At 55.4% G+C, this 16,877-nt stretch overlaps 6 protein-coding genes across 6 annotated transcripts; 4 read left to right on the top strand and 2 right to left on the bottom strand.

The window, feature by feature from the left end:
- Positions 1–923: 923 nt before the first annotated feature.
- Positions 924–2,155, bottom strand: BGZ61DRAFT_437806 (uncharacterized protein). The gene has a single exon (XM_046244175.1). It carries the CDS (start codon positions 1,366–1,368, stop codon positions 1,015–1,017), a length of 354 nt encoding a protein of 117 aa, XP_046111971.1. The 5' UTR covers positions 1,369–2,155; the 3' UTR covers positions 924–1,014.
- Positions 2,156–2,197: 42 nt separating this feature from the next.
- Positions 2,198–2,761, top strand: BGZ61DRAFT_437807 (uncharacterized protein). The gene has a single exon (XM_046244176.1). The coding sequence runs from the start codon at positions 2,222–2,224 to the stop codon at positions 2,678–2,680; it is 459 nt and encodes a 152-aa protein (XP_046111972.1). The 5' UTR covers positions 2,198–2,221; the 3' UTR covers positions 2,681–2,761.
- Positions 2,762–8,972: 6,211 nt separating this feature from the next.
- BGZ61DRAFT_407832 (DNA polymerase phi-domain-containing protein) lies at positions 8,973–12,249 on the top strand. The gene is made up of 2 exons (XM_046243180.1): positions 8,973–10,077; positions 10,135–12,249. The coding sequence occupies exons 1-2, from the start codon at positions 9,060–9,062 to the stop codon at positions 12,171–12,173; spliced, it is 3,057 nt and encodes a 1,018-aa protein (XP_046111973.1). The 5' UTR covers positions 8,973–9,059; the 3' UTR covers positions 12,174–12,249.
- Positions 12,250–12,342: 93 nt separating this feature from the next.
- Positions 12,343–13,375, bottom strand: BGZ61DRAFT_470659 (nucleophile aminohydrolase; the record flags this gene model as incomplete). Its single annotated transcript, XM_046248108.1, has 3 exons — positions 12,343–12,993; positions 13,058–13,282; positions 13,373–13,375. The coding sequence occupies 3 exons, from the start codon at positions 13,373–13,375 to the stop codon at positions 12,343–12,345; spliced, it is 879 nt and encodes a 292-aa protein (XP_046111974.1).
- A 1,278-nt stretch (positions 13,376–14,653) lies between these two features.
- Positions 14,654–15,300, top strand: BGZ61DRAFT_470660 (uncharacterized protein; the record flags this gene model as incomplete). The annotated part of the gene is made up of 3 exons (XM_046248109.1): positions 14,654–14,680; positions 14,725–14,809; positions 14,840–15,300. The coding sequence occupies 3 exons, from the start codon at positions 14,654–14,656 to the stop codon at positions 15,298–15,300; spliced, it is 573 nt and encodes a 190-aa protein (XP_046111975.1).
- A 177-nt stretch (positions 15,301–15,477) lies between these two features.
- On the top strand, positions 15,478–16,644 carry BGZ61DRAFT_10502 (uncharacterized protein). Its single transcript, XM_046236874.1, has one exon. The coding sequence runs from the start codon at positions 15,655–15,657 to the stop codon at positions 16,528–16,530; it is 876 nt and encodes a 291-aa protein (XP_046111976.1). The 5' UTR covers positions 15,478–15,654; the 3' UTR covers positions 16,531–16,644.
- The last annotated feature ends 233 nt before the right edge of the window (positions 16,645–16,877 follow it).

Consider the following 16,877-nt stretch of genomic DNA (forward strand, 5'->3'; position numbering starts at 1 on the left):
AAGGTGTTAGCGACGAGCCGTACCGGTTGATGGAGGGGGGGAGGGAGAGGTGGTGACGGAGGCCGAACGGGCGGATGGGTGGGAAGGGGGAGTAAGTGCAAGCGTGGTGCGGGAGCAAAGGCCTTTTCAATGGCCGTCCAACACCACCCAGTCCACGACCCAGTCCAGGCAGGCCTAGGATGGGAGGTTTTTCAAGCGATCCCAGGTTGTTAGGGGTGATTTGGGTGTGGTGCTCGGTGCTGGTGCTGGTGCTGGTGCTACTACGTGCTGGGGACTGTGGACTTCGGGCTACGGGGGGGGCGCGGACAATGCTCTGGCCGGGGCTGCGGGGGGCGTAATCATAGTAGGGGTGGTGTGGGCTATGAATTGAGGAGGTCCACGGGTGCTATCGCAAGTATACCAGACTGCTGAGGCCTGCTGGGCCTGCTATGCCAGGCCCCTACAACACATGGGACAAAGGCGGCTCCAACCAGGTGCAGCCCACCCCGCGAGCAATCACAGCGCACGCCAGTCGTCCCTCAGCCAGCCCGCTGCCCACCCGCCATCCCGCTATCGTCGCTGAGTGGGCGCGGCCCTGGCGAGCCCAGCGCGGTTGCTCAGTGGAGGTGGAGACGTCACTCTTGGGGGAACCCTGTCAGGGCGCTTAGCGGCCACGCACTAGCAAGCTCGCTGCAGCTGCCACCCCTACCTCTCGACGGGCCTGGAGCAGCCAGGACGAGTCGGAGCGCTGCTGCTACGTGCTAATACGTGGTCAGCTCCAGCGCGCCGGCGTCCACCTCATAGCGAAAACCTTCCACTGTAGCTCGGCCAAGACAGCCCCAAGCCCAGGCCAGAACCCCAGCAGAGCCGCTGCAGCAGCAAATATCCCCAATTCAGTCCCCTCCAGCCCAGCTCCAGCCCAGCTCCAACCCACTCTCACCGGCGCCCTCGCTGGGATTATCCACCCACAAGCCCAAGACCTTACCCACCAACAACCTGCCCTTCCCTGGAAGTGCCTTGCTGTGCCTTGCTTTGTTACGGCCGGCACTCGCTGGAAGTGGAAGTCTTGCTATGGACGTAGTCTGGCGCGCGTGTGCTGCACAAAGCACAAAACCTCGGGTTCGCATAACGATCCACCCCCTGGCATTCACGCACTCGACCTGCCACACTCCCACTCTCCCTCCCACGCGCACGAGGCACCGGCTCCCGGGTTACATCATCGCGGCCGGGGAACCAAGAAGCGGTGAGGGCGTCAACATAAGAGCCGTGGCCTGAGATGCGTCCCGCCGTCCTGCCGTCCCGTTGTGATGATGAGCCCGTTCCAGCGTAGGCCAGGCGTCGACCCAGTAACAAGATAAACTGCACGACTAGAAGACGCATCGAAATCATCGAACGCACGCCACCCTTGCTGTCGAAGCCGATTTCCTGCGTGTATCTGATTGCTATAATCTTGGTTCCGACTCGGCGGCTTGCTGCTAGGCCGCTCTCCCATATTAGTCAAGCCCCATGTTTGTGTGCGGATAAAGGATAAAGAGTCTCGGATCTGTCACTATGAAGCCTTGTCTAGGTATGAATGCGCTATGAAATACTGTGTAAGGCACAACGGCCGGGGTCCAGGAGCCGCGACCCCAGAATGGCAACATGCCTCCGTTGCAGTTGAGACAGCGACGCAGTCGGGTACAGATTTTAAGATTGCCGCCGCTGGGGAAATCGTTTTCGCCTGGACCGGCTGCCATAAAGGATCAAGTCCGTGGGTTGAGATAAATGAGTCGGTCAGCGATTACTAACTTTACTTGCCCTGACTTGACTCGGACTCGGTCGCCCTGCGATTCCATATCTCTTCTCTCCCTCGAAGTGGTCTGTGATCTATCACCAGTCATCAGTCAGTTGACTCTTTGTCGTTCCCTTTGTCCCAAATCCGTCCCTTGCGGCTGTCTACTACTCCCTTTGGTGTCGGATCACGGTGCTGTGCTAGGAATAGCATAACTCGAGACGGCAGGCATTCCCTTGCCCACAACCCGTTCGGCCGTCGTCCTTGTGCTATTCCGGGGGCGCGGGCAGGCTTGTGCCCTGAGGAATGACGTTGACCAGCGGCTGGCTGTGCCTAGCACCATTCTTTGCTCCGAGAGACCTCCATACTAGGCAATACATACAACGTAGCACTCGCTGGCGACGTATGGAGCGTTGGAGAACACGCTTCCCGCAAGCCAGCGCACAGCACAATACGTAGTAGAGCCGGATCATGGGATCATGGAGAACACGGCCCCCCGGATTGAACCAGCAGTTCATGCTGCTCGCCGGCTCCCCGGCCGGGTCGCGCATCTCGTACCTGGCCAGCTGCCTGTTTTCCTGCTTGCTTCCCTGCTTTGCCTTGCGGTCCTTTGTCGACCCCCGGCTGTTTCAATTGCCCTTTACGTCGACTTCGCCCTGGGCTCGCCTGACCCCGTCTTACTCCCCTAGCTTAATGCCTCCCGCGCGTGCAACCCTCCAGGCCTCGGCCGCTCCCCATCGAGTATCTCGTCCCAGCGGAAGCCCTCCCATTCGGCCTCGCAAAGTGCAGAACCAACAGGTCGAAACGGCTCCGTGCACGCTTACGGGGGCAGAATCCAGGGTCCTATTTCTGAGACAGCGCCCTGGTCGTTGCCCAGGCTTGGGGCAGCATCGGAAACCAGCCGGTTCCACAGCCCAAGACCGCGAATAGCAGGTGCAAATGAGGGATTACTACGTAGTAGTTAGCAGCTTGAAGCTGAGGGAGTCCAGAATAGACGCTGCCCGCGGCCTCGATCATTTGCCGGCTTCGAGGCCCGGGTCCAAAAGGGAGCTTGCAACGTCAGCAACATGGGAGCGCGAGACACAACCAAGGTTAATAGAGTTGCGCCAGGAGTTGATACTCGAGCGTCACTGGAGGGAGAGTAGCGCCGGGGCTTGTAGGGCGAAGGGAGGGGGCGTGTAGTTCGTAGTTCGTGCTGCAACCCGCCGCCCAATTGAAGGCTCCGTCGGCGACATTCGTACATTGGCCTCTCGAGATGCCTTGCAGCGACATGCATTCGCTTGCTCAGCCCAGCTGCGAGATCTTTCGTGACGAGCAAGCGGAGAATGGTATGCGCATTGCGTGCGTCTTGCCGATCCGGATTCCCGATGCTGGGTCCAATTGACGTCGTCCCGTGCCAGAGAATGCACGACAAGTCTGGGTGCCTCATGTCTTTGGACGCATGTAGTTCGTTCACTCACTCCGCCTCCACGTGTGAGCAACGACATGGTGATGCATGCTCTGTAGTGTCAGCAACAAACCCGCAGATGACGCGATTTTGCCTTTTCCCTACACAACTACAAGCGACTGACACGCGCTGGCATTCTCAAGCTCTCTCTCAAGGCCTCGTGTTTACCTTTCCCGTGCCAGCAGCTTGTGGCCGGCAGACAGGTGTCGCCATAGTGCCTTGCAAGTGTCAAATAGTCGCGGCGCTGCCGAGCGAGCCCACTTCGACTCTTGTTCAGCGCCAATTGCCATTAGACGGTCACCTCTGTGGCGCACTGATAACAACTTCAATTCCGCATCTGCTGATCCTCCATCCGCCAGCTCTCCCAAGCGCCAGAACCCAAGCCAATGGATCCTAGTCTGCCCGTTTCGCCACCCAGGTGTCAAAGAACCCCGCCCGAGTCAAAGAACCATAGATCAATGCATTGATTCCCTTCTGAGCCAGCTGATGGGAGCTTGAATCCCAAAACGGAGTCGCTGAACCGCGGGAGCCGTCATGTGTCTCGTCTCCCTTGTTGCTCAGCAAGTGTCGGATCCATTGATGGATCCAAGCTCCATCGCCCTCAGCGCCAACAAGTGCCGGCAATCGCCAGTCGAGCCCCTCCTCTCGAAACAAAGCTCCTTGTCTAGCTGAGGCGACTTAGCACAGCCTCCGCCGCTGCTGCTGATGCTATCGCTGACACTGCAGCAAGCTTCCACCTTCCCGAGTACCCGACGGGGGCACTCCCTGTCACCGAGTCCATGGGGTAGCTCATGGTGAACCAAAACAAGCTCTCTCGCACAATGAATGTGCCCAATTGACACGAGCTACTGCTGTTGGACAAAGACGAATTGGTCGGCTGCCAAAGTTCCGTGCTTCTGACTTGCCTACTCCGTCCGGGCTTGTTCGCTTAGGCTTGCATCTACTGCGTAGGTGCTTGAGACTTGGAGCTTTCGAGGTTAGGAGCTTAGCCTTTTGCTTTTGAGACAGGGCTGATCGCCTTCACCGAGGTCCAAAGAGCTCAATACCCATCCTCTTCCGACGATATTCGTGTCGGCGCTCGTCCCCTAGTGTTCATCGGCCCCCGTTCTCCGGGTGGAGTCTGGCAATCGGCTTTTGTTTCTTTTGCCCGTAAGCCCGTCCATCTGCGCGCAGATGAAAGAAATCTTTTTTTTCTTTGGTGGCGGCGGGCTCCTCCCAATGGTCCCGCTTGACTTCAGACCCGTTGTCCTGCGTCTTGTGGTCCCGCGGCGTACTCCTAGCGATAGAGGATGGCGAGACACTCGCCCATCGCCCTGGATGGCCTGTGGCTCAACCATGGCGGGAAATCTCGATTACAACGACGTGATCCAACCTAATTAGTCTCCCTGTAGAAACCCATCCTGCCGTCGGGGATTTTCCTGACTCGGGTCTTGAACCCATGGTCTGGCGCCTCCTTCAATGCACAAGACAATGCCGCATTCAGCGTCCAGCACTCACAAGAGATAGGCGCACGCTCTTATCCACGCTCGCGTTCACGCCCATGTCCGCCGCCCTGGTATCAGGACGGCCAAGCCAAGTTGGCCTCGGTCGATCTCTCGTCCTGTTCCGACACCCTCGCTCATCCTGGCATAGTCGTCGACGTCACTCACCGCAGCTGAGTGCCATCGGGCCCAGTGGCCGCAGGACAATCGATCGTCATCGCAGTCCATTTTGCGTTTTGTCTATACATTCTAGAGAATCCTGTTATGCCACCATGTCCCAAAACGTCGCATCTCTCCCTCACCCTAGCCAGCTGTCCACCTGTCTAAGCCGAGCCGCATCCATCATGAACCCGGGGCCGTGGCAGCGAGACAGTCGGCCGGCTTGACGCTATCTCTCATTCACACACATGTCCATGTCGAGTATCCACGGGGCTACGGACGAGCCGAGGGGATCCCAGCTTGCGAAGTTGCGTCGTCTGGGGCTACTGTTTACTTGCGCATCCCAAAGACAAATAGGATCGCAGGGACCGGTTACACGGTCAATGGTGAGCTGCAGCCCAGTCCGCAATTGTCAGAGACGCGGCCAAACGGCCCAATCGCCTCTCGTGAGCCCATCTAGTTCTCAGCCGTCAGCTCGCCCTGGGTTCTCCCCTCCCACATCCCAATGTGGGATGGCTGAAGGCCGAACTCCACCGCGTCACCCATGCCTCTCCAAGCCTCCCACCCCCTACCACGAACGCCGTCTCCTGACCGTCAGGATGAGGGGTAAAAAAAATATGCCCGCATTGTGATGGTGTGATGCATTGTGCAGCCTATCGTTTTGAATCCAGCAGGGCTGTCTGCGGCGCAGCCCTGTGGTGGGATGCAGCGTGGCGAGAGCGGAACGGTGCGGTGCGGTGCGGTGCGGTGCGGTGCGATTGCGGTTCGTGGGGTAAACACTGTGCCCAAGTAAACAAGCCACGACGTGTCGCGTTTTAGTTCAGTTCCCCAGTCAATTCGCGCGAAGTCACGTGTCGCCATGCACATCGAACCCACCATTGCTACCTCAGGCACACGCACATGCTTTTCGTGTGCTTCCGCGTTGAGGCGCGAAAAGACCGGCTCCGGCCCCACTTCGCCGGGCCTCCGTCTCTCCCACGCCCTCGAAATCTACAACCGGTCTCTGTTTTACTTCTGTCAGTGACGACAGGTCAGAAACGGCGTTGTGGCGGCTCAATAGCCGATGACACGTCGACGCCTCGTCTGTCTCTAGTCCCGGATCCCAGGTCTCAACCCTTTACCCGACTCATTAATAAGGGAGACGCCCCGTAGCATAAGTTACCATGTGCACACTTCGTTCTAATGTCTCAAACCCTCTCCCTCGCTCCCTGCAGATGTTGCTTGGCCGGTCTAGAATGCGAGAGCACGTGCCACATGACACAGGTTCACTTCGACGGCTCCATGTTAATCAGTGAGGCTCAAACTCATTTCCGCGGCATGCCACAAAGCCACGCTGTTTAGGCATTGAGGTGAGGCTGCCGGCCAGAGACATGTCGCGCCGCATGCCAGCCCGGCCGCATACCAAACTTCCCGGGAACACTCTGCATTAATTTGGCCCGCTGTCGGCTAGTTCGAAATGACCTCGCTGCTCTTCCTGCCGGATCCCAGCGCAATATCCTCGGACTGTATCCCTACAGAGGTAAGGGATGTCAGGGAAGGCCCGCGAAAAAAAGCTCTCCGCTCCATTTTGCTCATTTTCCTGGAGCCCACATCGGAGAGCCCATCTCGCCAAATTCCGTCGTCTACATTCTTCCTGGCACATACTTTTTGTAACTATTACCATACCCGCGGTTGACCCACCAGTCATCCAGGTTCCAGGTTCGTCTCTCTGGACAACGAACATGGCCTCTGTGTCGTACGATTGGATGAACACGTAGCCCTGTGTTGCCAACGCTGCGGTACGCTATCCGCGAGCACGGGCAGAAAATTGCTACTCTGGGAAATGAATTTGATGTCCAAGCTTGTCCAAGCTCCCTACTGAGCTATCAGATGCGAGGGATCTCAGGGGAGAAGGACGGGCAAATATCGGGGTTGCGGTTGGCTATGGTGATGGGGGAAATATCATCGCCGACCCTCATATCCCCAAAGAAAGGTCAGGAGTTCCCCTAGCGGCCCCATCTCCAATCCAGCGTCTTTTTCTCTTCCTTGACACGTAATTGTAGTTCAAGATGAATTCATTAGTGCATCCTCTAGGGTAGTAGAATGTACCTAGATGTGCACAATCGAGGTTTTTAAGACCAAGCTAATGTTGATCATTCGCATGCCCGGATTGGGTAATGATTCCGCCGTTAGATAAACCTCGTGACGTTGGCAACATTCTCTCATGATAGCATCCATTCCCAACAACTCTTCGCTTAACAACATGACGAGACAGATGACACCGATCACATTCACCATTCCTTGAGCTGTACCAGAGTTCTGTCCGCGCCACCTAAGGAATAAGCACACCATTTTCGCAATTCCGACAAGGAAATCGAACGTCGCTGGCGTGTACGCATACACACAGACACATTCATGAGCAAATTATCATCGTCAACGAAGCAACCGGACTAGGCGGGATCGATGAAACGCAGCCTTAATTCATGCCCCTAGTTGAAACATCCTCCGGCCCGGTATCCTCGGGCTGCGCAGCGGGTTGCGCCTGAAAGCTGCCTTGTAGAAACGAGCCACCTCCCATATATCCCAAACACGAGCCCTGATCGCATAATCCCCGTAAGTAGTAAGGGTTGATCTTGAAAACCCGCGTCGGTACCAAGGCTTGAGTTACGGCGTTCTCTGAGCGCTCGATTTCAGCTTCATGCATCAAGTTTGGCCTGAATACTCCGCCTAACCGCGCCAGCCGGACTTGCTCACGGAAGTGCTGAAATGCCGAAAGGACAGGCACCCAGATCTGGCCGATGATGCCCGCTCATACTCCTAGGGTGAAGCGATAAACTACATTCCGCATTGAAATTGTAATGCCGTGGGAAGAATTGAAGGCCAAAACTTGCTCAGTCAAGGATCAGCAACATGGGATCATACGCAGCCCAATCAAGCCACAAAGTACTGATCACATCAACCGGGCACCCGGAATATTCGGTAGATTCCAATGAAACACGGCGCCGGCCCAAAAAAAATTGACAACGAAAACGCACATGAAAATAACTCACAATCAGTGCCATTTGGTGTTGTAGATTCTACACAACCGCTAAGTACCATTGCGAGCCTAGGCAATGATGGATGTTTCAGTCGACACACAACTACGTGATGTACCTACGGCACGGAGCAAGAAACTAAAAGCCATTGGTCAAGACCATGCCAAGTTCATTTGTGCCGAGACCCGACGAATGTGTGAATGAATCTGCCTCGTCCGCATTAATTGACTAGATTGAAGAGCTGGCACGATACCAACTCTCATCGTACAAGTGATATGACCAACGCGGCAGGGTGATACATGAATCCTAAAGCCGTGCCGAGGATGTGTGGTAGATGAGCAAGTAAGACCCTTCGACTAAGGAGTACTCTGGACTATGGAACTTAGTGTTTGAACCTACGTATTCCTTGTGTACGTGCATCTCACAGTTGTTGATGGCGTCGTCGACATTTTTAAAGTTCATCCTTGTCGATCTTATGCATGTCCCTCAGTGACATCTAGCTTTCAGGCCCCCACCATTCTCGTATTCATGTTTCCAGTTGTCGTAGACAAGGTTTTCAAGAACGGGCATAAGGATGAGGACTGCCGGATTGCAGAGAGAGATTCGAAGCACATGTCCAGGCAGCTCCGTTTTTTGCTTTATGCCTGAATTTCGCGGTACTGGAGATGATAGGTGGATTTGTACTGCTCCTGTGTAAGTTTACTGTGTCACATGGATCTGTGTGGTGGTATTGGAGGAGTAAGTTCGCTCTCGAACGGAGAAGTACAACCGGTGGTATGTTGATGGTAGTGTTGAACACATTGTTGTCACTTGACGCCGAGTCTACATTCTTACCATGTGTATTCGCAACAAAGGAAATGAGGTCATAATACCGTAGGGTAAGAGTTGCATGAAATTGAGCCGACCTGAGTAAGTTCTCCGTCGAAAGGTCACCAGAAAGACATCAGCTCGAATTACACCAATATGTGCACGGGTCCAGGGTAGACCCAGTGCCGTTGGTTGCTGCCCACTGTACCATCCCGTCGGTAGCGCCCCCACGTCAATTCAGTGGGGTCGCGGGGTGCCACAGGGCGGTGACAGCTGGCACAACTCGAGTTCCTGGATTTTTTTCCCTGGCATACCTCCGAGCTGGTACCTGGGAGAATCGCGATAAGATCACCAACATCTTTCTCGAGCTCACTTATTTTCCCGACTGCAACGAAGCAACCATGGGCAGCAAAAGAAAGCGCGGAGCCAAGGAAGGCGCCAATGCCATTCCGAACCCCCAAAAACGAACCAAAAATGACAAAAGTGCCAAAGCAACGCCCGCGCAGAAGCCGAAGATCACACTCGACAAATCTCCCTTCGTCGAGACGCCATTGGGCGACGAGCGCAAACGAGAAGCTGGCCTCTACGAGCTACTAGGTAGTGAGGACGCCACCGAACGGATAGAGGCTGCAGATTGCATTGTCTCAAGCCTCCTTGGCGAAGAGAGTGTTACCGAACCCGTGCTGCAGAGACACCTTGACCGTCGGCTGTTTCGCGGTCTTGCAAGTGGCAGGAATGCGTCTCGCTTAGGCTTTAGCTTGGTCATCACGGAACTTCTGGGGCAGCTGTTCGGCCGAGCTGCACTAGCCGAAACAAAGTACACGGGTCTCACCTTCGAGAAGACGTTGGAAATATTGGCAGAGAAGACTCAGGCAATTGGAAACATTCCCGGACAGGAGGAACGGGACCATTGGTTTGGGCAGCTCTTCGGCATAGAGTGTTTCGTGCGAGCTGGTATTCCATTCAGCGACGCCTCGAGATGGAACGCAGTCTTGGACTTGCTGCTGAGACTCGCGAACAAGAAGGTCTGGCTCCGATCTCAGTGCGGCTGGGTAATTGTCCAATCCATTGAGCAAATGAGCCAGAAAGATGCAAAGGCAACGCTAGAGAGAGTTGCCGACGCAGGCTTAGCCAAGACCCCCGAGGGTGCGGCTATCTGGCTCGTTGCCCTGAACCGGTTTCCTAGCATCAAGGTGAAGCCTTGGGAGAACCCGCTCTCTAAGAAGTGCTTCGGCGATCTTGCCGCTGTGTTGAGAGAAAGCTTCACTCAGGACCAAGGTGATCAAGGCCAGAAAAACAAGCAGGCTAGCTGGACTGCGCAATTGCATTTTGCGTGGGATCTTATCCTGGCGCATTATGTGAAAGAGGCAGACGCTGGGTCGGCCGAGTTTGAGCAGTTTTGGTCTCGCGTAGTAGACGGTAAGCTTGATGAGCCTTGTTGAACATATTCTAAAGCAGTATGCTGATTTTCTCCAGATGGCCTTTTTTCCAAGAGTGCCACGGATGGCCAAAAGTTCAAGGGTTTCTCTGTTTTTCAGAAGATGCTCGAGGGACTTGTGGACCATCCCTCCCACATTGAGTGTCTCTTCAGCAAGAATCTTACGACCTGCTTAATGAACCAAGCTGCCAAAGAGGACCGTTACCTGCATCGCGCAGCTACCAAGGCACTGAAGGCGGTCGAAGCTGTTGTCTCAGCTCACCCAGATACTCTCGTGCCTATTCTCAGGAGTCTGCTGGGGACGCATGGTGCCTACAACTTCGATCAGCGAACTAGCACGAAGACCGTGGAGAAGATCCTACAAAAGATCACCGAGGATACTGCACCGGAGACGCTCAAGATCGTTAGACAGCCCATCGGTTCTCTGGCTAAGCTCGAGGATGCCCAGGCAGTATCTACGCTGCGAGTATACGCCGACTACCTATCCAGAGTGCTCAATGCCTCTGCCTCATCCTCATCTGGTGAAATGAAGCAGAAGGCATTCGCTTCCGCTTTGCAGGAGCTATCACAACTGGCATACTCCCGCCCCGATCATATCCCAGAAACTGCTCTGACAGAGCCGGTCCAGGAGCTGTGCCGGTCTCGGCTTGAGTCTGCTTTTGCAAAGCTTAGCCGAAAAACCGAGGACTACGAGAGCCTCTGTGTTGCTGTATCCTCTATCGACCCTGATTCAGTGGCCATGTCCGAGGAGATCAAGACTGCGGTGCAGGATGCGCTGGCCCGGATGCAAAAGCTACTCAAGCGAAAGTCGAAGGCAGCGAACGAGAAGAGTCTGTCGCAAGGCTTGGCTATGCTACACGCCGTATCGATTTTCCAACTATACAACCAGGATCCAGATGCTATGGAGGTCTTGAATGATCTCGCTCAATACTCTGACCGACTCAAGAAGGGCAAATCCGCTGAGAGTGAGCCTGGAACATCCGAGCTTTTGGTTGAAATCCTATTGTCAATGGTCTCGCGCCCATCATCCCTGATGCGACAAGTTTCTCAACAAGTCTTTGATGCTTTTACTCCTCAAATTTCAGCTGAGGGCCTGGAACTTCTGACTGGTCCTCTGGGCTCCGATGAGAGTACGAAGGGTCAGAAGGAGCTCTTCAACACCGAGGATGATATGGAAATTGACGAAGATGACGAGTCTGATAATGGTGAGGATGGCTCCGATATCGAAATCGACTCTGATGTGGAGTTTATCGACCTCAAGGAGCAGAACGGCGATGGATCTGGAGAGGAAGATGAGGAAGATGAAGACGATGATGAGGATCAGGACGCAGATGATGATGACAACGACGACGACGACGAGGAAACCGAAGATGCTGAGGGGCAAGAGCCTCAAGATCTGGAGGCTTTTATGAGTAAGATCTTCAAGAGTCACCGCTTGGACAAGGACGCCGAGGCTGAGTCCTCCGACTCCGACGCCGACATGTCGGACTCGGAGATGTTCGCCCACGATAGCAAGCTGGAAGCGTTCATAAAGAACCAGAAGGAGGCTAAGGGTGCCTCCAAGAAGCAGAAGAAGGACGCCAAACAGTCCGTCGTCAACTTCAAGAACCGCATTCTCGACCTCCTCGACATCTACATCCGCAACGAGGCCCTCAAGCCCCTCACCTTCTCCCTCCTCCTCCCCGTCCTCAACCTCATGCGCACCACCACCACCAAGCCCCTCGCTGCCCGCGCCTGCGAGATCATCCTCAACTACCAAAAGGCCCTCAAGAAGGCCCGCAACACCCGCCAGGACGCCGAGGCCCCGCCCGTCGACGACCTGCTGGGCCTGCTCCTCAACATCCACGCCGAGGCAGCCAAGGACAACGCCCACGCGTATGCCAAGGCCAGCAGCGCCGCGAGCCTTGTCGTTGCGTCCGCAATGTACGCCGAGGACAAGAGCAAGATCAAAGACGTGGCCGCTGTATATGCCAAGTCGCAGTCGGACTGGGTGCTGGGCGAGGCAAAGCTGCAGAGCTCCTTCTTCGCTGACTGGAACAACTGGTGCCAGAACCTGGCCTCGCAGGCTCACTCTTGATACCCCTTTGGTTAGAACGCGATTGTAGATAGATAGACAGGGAACGGAAAAGCAAATGTTAGAACATGTTACATGATGTTGGATGCTTGCAGATGAACCATTAAAATCTATGACCCTGTCATCATGATAGTACAAGTGCCTTTTTTAGCTCGACACAATTTGCTACTGTCTAATCCTCCATCTTATCGTCATCCTTCTTCTCATCCTCATCATCATCGTCTAGCTCGTCCTCGGCCTTTGCTAGTCTCTCGGCCTCCTCTCGGAGCTCCTTGGGAACCTCCATATGCCGACCCTTTGTGGGACCGTCGACCGTGCTGATCCAGGTCATCTCCAGCTCAAAGTCCTTGTCCTTGTTGTCCTTCTGCGCCACATAGATGATGCGCGCGGCCTCCTTGACGGCCTCATGCAGGGTGATGTTGCCCGCGGGCAAGTCCAGCTTCTCGAGCTCGGCCTTGGCGGCCTGGCGACCCTTGCCAGTTGCGGCACCGTAGTAGCCCCAGTACAGACCACTGGGCTCGATCATGTACAGGAAGGGACCGCCGTGCTTGCCAGGGACCTTGCCACCGGCGCCGCACTTGGGCCCGGAACCGACCTCGCCATCGACGGGGGTCTCCTCGGAGGTGTCGACACCGCCAACGATGGCGGTGATGCCGAATGGCCGGACAGAGCCGTACATGGTGTAGGCCTGGAGGTAGCCGCCCATGCGGGAGGCGAGATCGGATGTGGGGATGGGGGTCTTGAAGTTCTGTCGCCAGCTCTGGGCCTCGTCGCGGGCTCGGTCGACGAAGTGACGGCCATCGGGAACCATGCCAGAGTAGACCTAACCAAGAGGAAACAGTCAGTCAACCGGGGTAGGGGATTTGAAGTAAAGGACAAGGCCTTACCGCTCCAACGTGGCTATCGACGGTGGCAATACGCTTGTTGGCACCAGGTTTTAGAAGCTTGGATGCGACGACCTTCTCAACTGCCAGCACAACGCCGTCCTTGGCTCGGATACCAATCGAGGTGCCGCCATTTTCCACCGCCTTGACTGCGTATTCGACCTGGAAGTTCCGGCCGTCAGGCGAAAAGATGGAGTTGAGGAGATCGTAGCCCGTGCCTATCGACGTCTACACAAACGAGCAGCTAGGTCAGCAACCTGGGGAAGCTCTCCCTCGCGGGGGAAGCGAACGGGAATCGGAGCGAAGCTGGCAGCTTACCATGATGACTGTGGGCTTTTGGTGAAGAATTCAAAGGACGATTGTGGAGAGAGGCAAATGGCGTTGTGGGAGAATTGGGGAGCTTGGTTCGAGGAGGAGTCGTTGGTGATGGCGTTGGCTTGGAGCTTCACTTTCAGGCAGCCTGAGAGCTGCGTGTTGCAGTCTGTCTGCCGGCGAGGCTGGCCGCGTGGGTGCCTGAGGCGGCAACAATGGCGAGGCTTGAGGTGCTGAGCCACATGTGGCGGACAGATGCTAAAAAGCGGGAGTGGCTTGGGCGCAGCCCACTTGCCCCTCACTGTCACAGCGTCACATCGTGGTCCCCTGCAGCCGAGCATTCGGAGATGCGCAAGCCTGGCAGCCATGGGATCTGTGCCGACCGTTTTGCAGGAGACAGCTCAGTAAGGTACGTACAGTACTTGGCGTTATAGTACCTACCTTTGATTGTCACGAAACGATGATGCTGCCCCACCACATGTGGTGATGACCGCTTCATCTCTGAGATCTTACCAGATGTGAAGAGAGCAAAGAAGGAATGTTTGGGGAGTCATAACCCTTCTCACCTCATCCTCCTTTGTTGAACTCCGTTCTCTTGACTGAGAGGGGTCGGGTCTGGCCCGTCCCTGGTGGACGAGCTGCATATCTTTGTTGGACCGGGGGCTTCGTAGCGTGGACGGAAGGGCCACTACAGCAGCACTACAGAAAAATGAGTCCGTCATCAGCGGTGAGTTTGAAGCAATGTGGCACATGTTGAGTAACGGGTATTGGCGTGTGCGTGAGCTTTGTGTGATGCTTGTCCAAAGAATCATGCGGCGACACTGTTTGTTGTTGCTGAAGAGGTGGAAGGGAGAGACGGCATAAAGGGGACAGAAACAGAGAGTGAGGCATCTACGCGTAGTCTGGCTGCATCCATGGATCTCCTGCGTCTGGCGGGGATTCCTACTAGCTAGATTCCATGGTCGGTTATTAGCCTGTTGCCTGTCTCGAGAGATCTGGCACGTCCCACGCCTTGTGGCACTGGCTCATTGGATCGTGGTGGTCGCGCGGACAGGGGCCAGACGAAACCGTCCGATGGATGGCATTGCGGAGCGGTTTTCCCTTGACTGAGAGGCGGGGCGCGAGCGTTAGGAAGTGAACGGCATGAGTGAACAAGCGCATGCATGAATGATTACAGGGGAGAAATTACGGCATCAAGGGACCCCGGTGGCAGAGGCGAAAGCTGTGAATGAGAGGAGGCCATCGTGGTCACAACTCTCTCTCAGGCTCTCACATCGTGGGAGCATCATGTGCGCTCTGTGTCACATTGCCCTGGTGCGTCATGAAGGAATTCTTGAGGTGTAATAGGCATGGTCTAGCGGACAGGTGCCTTCTGTACATGCCCATGGGCCCCTGTAATCTCCACCGAACCTGCCGCGCCGCCCTCCACTAGCGGTCCATTAGGTAGGTACCCACTGTCCCACGTTGTTCCAGGTTGCCCTTCCATTACCGCTGTGTCCCTACCTGTGTGCCATCACGTCCCTTCAACACAACCGTCCATCTGCATCGCATCGCCATCACCATCGCCATCGCCATCATTCACTTTGTTCCTCTGCCTCTCCCTCTCTACCCGCCACACGCCAACTCTTTCAACATCCTCACCTCCTCCGTCCTTTTATTCCCGCACACTACTACAAAGGAAAGAACCCACCCTTTCTTCCCTCGCACGCGCCGTCCGTCTCTTGTCCGTTCTCTCCTCTCCCCACCTTGGCCCCGGCGCCTGCAACCCAACCCAACGGCCCACCGCTCTTAGACACCCTCCAAGCCCAATAAAGCGTCCCCCGGAGTCGACGTCTCCCGCTCTCCTCTCTCCCTATTTCATTCTCGTTCGCGCTTCTTCTTCTTCTTCTATTTCTGCTCTCTCCTCTATCTTCCAAGAGGCTTGCTTAGCTTAGTCAAATAAAAAACAACCGTTTTGCCCCCAACTGTCCTGTCGCAACCCCCCCCCCCCCCGAAGGGCTCGCAGTCGTCACACCCTCCGCGTTCCTTGCCACCCCACCATCAACCCCAAGGCCCCAAACGACCCGAACACGAACCAAGAAAGCGACATATAGCCTGAAATTTGGTCGGAATCACTCGCTTGCTTCCTGACAAGACCGGAAAAGACAGGGTATCTAACAAGGGATACTTACCGAGTTACCGAGCTTCCACGCAAACCGTTCCATCTGCACACGCAGCCAGGTACCCCATCAGACCATCTCCGTATATATCCACCTACTGATGCGATTCCGCTTTACAGATCAGCCACCATGGTTTCAGTCCAGTACACCATGCAGATGCATGATGAGCTCGCCGCTCTCTTCTCGCGCAACCTCACCTTTAACCCAGAGCTCCAGGCTCAGGCTCAGGCCCAGGCCCAAGCTCATGCCCAGGCTCAAGCTGAGGCCCAGGCCCAGGCCCAGGCCCCGTTTCACCAGGAAGCAGCCGTGCCTGAAGTTTCTAAGCCCATTATATATTCGGTCTCACAGCACTACAATCACTCGGCTCATATCGTGAAGCCGCAACCTCCCCAGCAACAAGAAGTTTGGGAAGAGCCCCAACGGCATTCCTCGGAACCGCCTCAGACTGAGGCGCCAAGCGCTGAGACAGTTCTGCGCAACCATGGCGTTGACCCTCACACACTCACACCCTCTCAAGTCCAGTTGTTCAGGATCGCCGACCCGCCTCAGCAGATGAGGCTCATCGAGCTCTGGAGTATCTGTCCTCCAGGTAAGGGCGGTGATATCCCGGCACTGGCCTGGAGCAGCACCACAGTGCAGCAAGAGGAGCAACTGGCTCAGATGCGGTACGAGAGAGCGGCACAGCAGCAACAGCAACAGCACCAGGTCATGAGCTTGGACGGAACTGTTGTCCAAAGCGGCGACGGCAGGTGGAACCAGTCCTCCGACAATGACACCGAGCCCTACATGCTCTCAGGGTACGAGGAACTCATGCGACGAGAGAGTCAGCGCCAAGAGCTGGAGAACCGACAGCGGGACTCCCACAGCCACTTTACCTCTGCTCCCGCCTACACGCCCGCCACAGACCCTGTCTACATGGGTGCCGATTACCTTCGTCAGCAGCAGCAGATGCAAATGGCCACTCAATACGGTGCCTTCCAACAGGATTCCATGGATTTCATGTAAATACCAACCTCCTTCTCTGGCTGAGCGTCAAAAACACATATAGCTAGCATCTGGTCAATTCAACAAGTGGCCAAGTTAGATAGCAGCCGAGGGGACGAGGATTCATTGTTTTGGTCTTTTCTTTTCATTGTATGGACACCATATTGCATAAGACAGGAGGAAGAATATTGCTATTGGATGGAAACTTTCATGGCAACAATTGCTTTACAAATATTTACCTAGGGATTGATGATTTTATGGACGGAATTTCTATTTTTGAAAGCGAGGATTGGCGCTGAGGGGATGCTTTTTTTTGTTTCTCATTCTCTATTAAACTACACAACTCCTGTCTCCCTCATACCCTTCAA

Source organism: Ilyonectria robusta (assembly GCF_021365365.1).
Source record: "Ilyonectria robusta strain PMI_751 chromosome Unknown BGZ61scaffold_1, whole genome shotgun sequence".
Classification (NCBI taxonomy): Eukaryota; Fungi; Ascomycota; class Sordariomycetes; order Hypocreales; family Nectriaceae; genus Ilyonectria; species Ilyonectria robusta.